General features: G+C 41.2%; 1 protein-coding gene across 1 annotated transcript in view; it reads left to right on the top strand.

The window, feature by feature from the left end:
* LOC135210762 (probable peptidoglycan muropeptide transporter SLC46) overlaps window positions 1-3,753 on the top strand; it is a 28,727-nt gene extending 24,974 nt beyond the window's left edge. Inside the window, exons 5-7 of the mRNA XM_064243610.1 lie at window positions 657-740; window positions 911-1,067; window positions 1,203-3,753. Coding sequence (XP_064099680.1) covers window positions 657-740; window positions 911-1,067; window positions 1,203-1,740 — 779 coding nt within the window. The 3' untranslated portion in view covers window positions 1,741-3,753. The remainder of the gene's footprint in view (window positions 1-656; window positions 741-910; window positions 1,068-1,202) is intronic.
* Window positions 3,754-4,991: the final 1,238 nt, after the last annotated feature.

Raw genomic sequence — 4,991 nt, 5'->3', positions numbered from 1 at the left:
CCAGGGTTGGGGTAGGGTGTACCTGACATACGCCTGCCCCCCCCCCCCCCCCCCGGCCCCAACGCCTCCGTCATGAAAAATAATGACAAAATAATAATATTGAAGATTTACATAATAAAAACACAAATGAGAAATATGAAAATGTGGAAAAAAAATTTTAAATCTATTTTAGAAGTTATAAAATTTTTGAGCAAAAAAATCAATAATAATAAGGGTAATCTTAATGATGATAGTAATGGATTCGGTATTTATCGACAGAACAGCCGATTGCTGTCCATTTCATATAACGTATATATGTATATTTCATATAACACATATATATATTAGACAAATTGGTGGGCACCCCCAATGAAATGTTTCTGGATTCGCTAGTGCCTCCGACCAGAATCTAAACTTCTTCTTCTTCTTCTTCTTCTTCTTCTTCTTCTTCTTCTTTGATAAAGTGACCATATATAAAGAAGACAGGTTACCTGTTAGCACCTAAAGTCTAAGTCGAAACTCATCTGCTGCTCCATTTGCTTCGTCCGGAATCTAATCTTTGCAGACAGACCTTTTCTTCTTTTTCTTCTTCTTCTTCTTTGGTAAAGTGACCATATTCAAAGAAGACAAGTTACCTGTCAGCACCTTAATTCATCTACTGCTCCGTTTACTTTCAGCTCCGTGTGTTGCCCTGTTGGTGAACTCCTGCTCCATCGCAATCCGCTCCATGTTGTCCAAGTTTGTCACCGGAGACGAATTGGGTAATTATTCTGTCGGGCGTCACGTCCTTGTGGGGAATGTAACTGGTTTTAGAGTCTTTGGAAAGTTATCTCTTTAAGAGGATTATGACTTTTAGTCTTTGGACATTTATCTCTTCCCTAAGTGGATCATGATGACTTAGTACTTCATTACTTTTTTCCATTTCCAACAGGAAAAGTGTCAGCTGTCATGGGTGCCCTCGACGGCGTCATGCCCATGATCAGTTTCTCCTTGTACACCTCGGTGTACCATGCGACCGTCCACACCTTCCCAGGGGCGCAGTTCTTCTTCGGGGCCAGTGCCAACATCCTCATGACCGTCTTCTTCATGTAAGAAAGCTTTTTTTTGTTTTTTTCCTCTTTTAAGATCGACTTCGAGTTGCTGAAATACCCTTGAAAGATATACGACAGAGCCGAACCTTTTCTGAGGTCTCACAGTTCTAACCTTGTCTGACCCCCCCACAGAGTCATCATCATGTCGACTTCGACGAAGAGCTACAGCATCGATGACCTGGACGGGCCCACCGAGGGCACGGACGCCGTCAGGCCGACGGCGCTGCGCTTGTACGACAACGACCTCCGCCACAGGGCCACGCTGTCGCCCAGCGACGAAAAGGAGAGGAAAAATACCATGAGGTCGTCGGTCATCTTGTCCGGCGTCAACTTCCACTTGGGTACTCCGCAGCCCAAGAAGAAACTGGCGCTGCCAACTCACGGAAAGAGTATGAGCACCATCCTCATCAAGGCCAAGGAGGATCAGGCGCACGCCGAGAACGAGATCTCGCAGCAACTGCAGAGAAAACTGGCGGTGTTAAAGGCCCCTCCCCCTGCGGGTCGGAATGGCTCGCTCAGGGGCGTAGATAATCTAGCTTATGCGGAGACTGAGAACGGACCTCAGGTGAAAGCTGGAGCTGAGAAAAACGAGCAATTAGAGGTGATCTTGACCGTTCAGGAATTGCCTGCTAACGATCGTGACGAGACGGACAGTGCTAGACTCAACTGACGTGTCTCTCTCATTGTCTCTCTCTCTCTCTGCTGGTTTAGCGGACGATATTTTCGAAAAAAAGAAAAAAAGTGAGAATAGAGTAAGGAGCATCGTAATTCCTATTTATGGTTCACGTGACGTTTAGGTACTCTGTGATAGACAGCCAGCCCCATAACACAAGCGGTGCGTTCTAGTACCGCGGACAGTGTGATATAAGGTTAAGTTTAATTAAGTACCTCTGATGTCCAAACTCTGTACGTCTCCTCTGTAGTAGAACTGCAGCTGCAGTCTGGAACAGTGACGCAACTCATATATTCAAGTACCTCATTATATCATCTCTAATAATCTCTGTGTGTGTGTACTAACTACCCATGAGATTGACGAGATCTCTAGGAGAATTGTTGCTTCTCTCATCATCAATGAATGACAAAGTATTTTATATTTATAGATTAATTATATTGAATTTCTTATACTCAAGCTTATAGGTCAAAATTAATCAGCTTTTCCTTTGCTTTGCCAAAGCTAAATCCTTTTTTTTTGGGGGGGGGGGGTGGTTGGTTGTCCCTGTTTATATGGCGGTAGCTGAATTAGCGGGTGTCTAAATGAGATGGTTTTGTGCTTGCTTCGTAGTTGATTCTAACCCCCTTCTCTGAGAAGCTTACTAATGTGCTTTTGTTATATATACTTGTTAAATGCGCAATTCGATTTTTTGGTATGAAATGGAGTAGAAACTCCCCGTGACATGATTCACGTTCCAGATTTTCTGTTATTTGTCCAGATGCCCTGGAAACCTATTTAGTTTCTGGCAGAGATGTTGCCAGTTACTTTTTATCAGTGAGGTAATCACAAAGCTATGAAAAACAACTTCTCAGTGAATGGAGCCATGACATGATCAACAACTGCAATTGCCTTAAATACGAAATATCAGGAATACCAGGAGTTCCCTGGAAAAATCTGGAAGTATTGACTCGAGGTCCGATTGCATTCGCAAATCATCCAGAGAAGCGAGAATGATAACAGTTGCCTTTGCATCTGTGTGTGTGTGTAGAAACACCGAGTTTGCATAATGTCGGCATCACTATCAAAATAGTGTAGATGCGTCATCCTGACAGGTATGGCAAGAATGTAACTCATAGGCCTAACATCCACTTGGTATACATGCACGAGTTTTTTTTTATCAATGAACACCCTTTCCCCACATGCATGTATCACATTCATACCTTACAAATCCAGAGATGTCACAATCTGTCTCTTGGGTTTTTGTAGCTTGATTAACATCTCTCTCTTCCTGTACAACAACCTTCTTAGTAACCCTTTTAGTAACACTATCCACTAAGAAGCAAAAAAAGGCATTAGTCCTTCAGAGTCTGAACGATTATCGACAGCCAAGCATTTCGCAACAGGCCTCACAAAAGCACAAGCATCCAGGAAGTGCAGATCGTCATCTCAGAAAGGACCTGAAGGAAATTGTCTTTTTTTCTTTTTAATGTCCTAAACTGTGTACATTTGGCTGCAACTGCAATCAGTCCACCTTGTCACTTGAACTGCAAGCTGTTTGTTCGAGGTGTTCCTTTGGGGGAAATAAAGGTGTAGAATTGGTATTACCCATATTTGGGACCGAGACACTTGCGTGCCCGGTCCTGTTATTGCCAAATGTGCCAGTATCATTTGCAGATAATACTGTCTTTTCTAGTTTTGCCAGTTTTTTTCTATTTTTTTGTTCTTCTAGGTATAATGACTAAACCCAAAGTGAATCACCAAAGTCTAGTCAGTGGTTAAACCTTTAGACAATTCTCAAGATGAAAGGAAAACGGAGTTTGTAGACTGATGATTTTGTTAGTGCAAATAAGTCTCTCTCTCTCTCTCTCTCTCTTCTCTCTCTCTCTCTCTTAAATACTATTTAGGCAATCAACAGATTTCTACAAAATACCTTCTTTTTTTTTACCCTTCATTCTGTAGTTGTAAGCAGTAAGTCGTGTAATGACGTTCAGTCAATTTGTAACTTTTGTATCAAATAAAAATAAATAGCAAGTGTTGGTTTCTGTCACTTTTACCTTTTGTAATATCGTGTCATTTTGTAATAGAGTTTCCAGTCTTCTCAGTTAAATGAAGATTTAAGGATGCTGAGTTCAAAACAGTCAATTCGGTTCAGTTTCCAATTCTCTGAAGCTGGAATTTCATGTCAGTGGTCCCTTAGGTGGACTTATTCCATATAAATAGGGTTCATCTTATTAATAATGATAATAATGATCATAATAATAATAATGATATGGGATTTGCCAGTGAAAATTGTATCCATAATCATAGGAACACTAGGCACGATCCCAAGATCCCTGGAAAGGAATCTGGAAAAACTAGAGGCCGAAGTAGCTCCATAATAATAAAATAATCAATAATAATAATAATAATAATAATAATAATAATAATAATAATAATAATAATAATATAGGATATGACAGTGGAAATTGTACCCATAATCATAGTTGCACTGGTCACGATCCCAAGATCCTGGAAAGGAATCTGGAAAAACTAGAGGCCGAAGTAGGTGCAGGACTCATGCAGAAGAGTGTGCTCCTGGAAACAGCGCACATAGTGAGAAAAGTGATGGACTCCTAAGGAGGCAGGATGCAACCCGGAACCCCACACTATAAAAACCACTCAGTCGAACTGGATGACTGTGATAGACAAATAATAATAATAATAATAATAATAATAATAATAATAATAATAATAATAATAATAATAATAATAAATTTGACTGTCAAGAGATTCCCATTTACCTTACAAAACACCTGAAACAATTTCCCCGTATTTACAAAGCACTCTAATCCCGGATATATGCTCTACAAAAAGTTGCCAAGCGATTAGCTCTTCCGGCTCAAAGCAACCTTGAGTGCTCCAGTGGCGTCGTATTGCATAGCATTTCCAAATGATCCCGTTGAGTGCATAATTGGGCTGCGTGAGATTGTGACCCTTACTATAGTAGATTCACATCAGCCGTGCATTTGATGTCTAGGCCAGTCCCTTACGACGCTCCTGATTGGCTGTTAATAAGCCAATCACAGGGCTGGAAACTCTCAGTCTCTCTTTCACATATGCAGGATCTACGTTCCACCTCTCCTGAGGGATACTTTTAAAAGGAGAGGTGGAACATAGATCCTGCCTATGTGAACTCTCTCGAAAGACAGAGTTTCTAGCCCTGTGATTGGCTTATCAACAGCCAATCATGAGCGTCGTAAGGGACTGGCCTAGACATCAAATGCACGGTA

This window comes from Macrobrachium nipponense, chromosome 4, assembly GCF_015104395.2.
Source record: "Macrobrachium nipponense isolate FS-2020 chromosome 4, ASM1510439v2, whole genome shotgun sequence".
Taxonomy (NCBI): domain Eukaryota; kingdom Metazoa; phylum Arthropoda; class Malacostraca; order Decapoda; family Palaemonidae; genus Macrobrachium; species Macrobrachium nipponense.
This window is presented reverse-complemented; position numbering and strand designations above follow the sequence as displayed.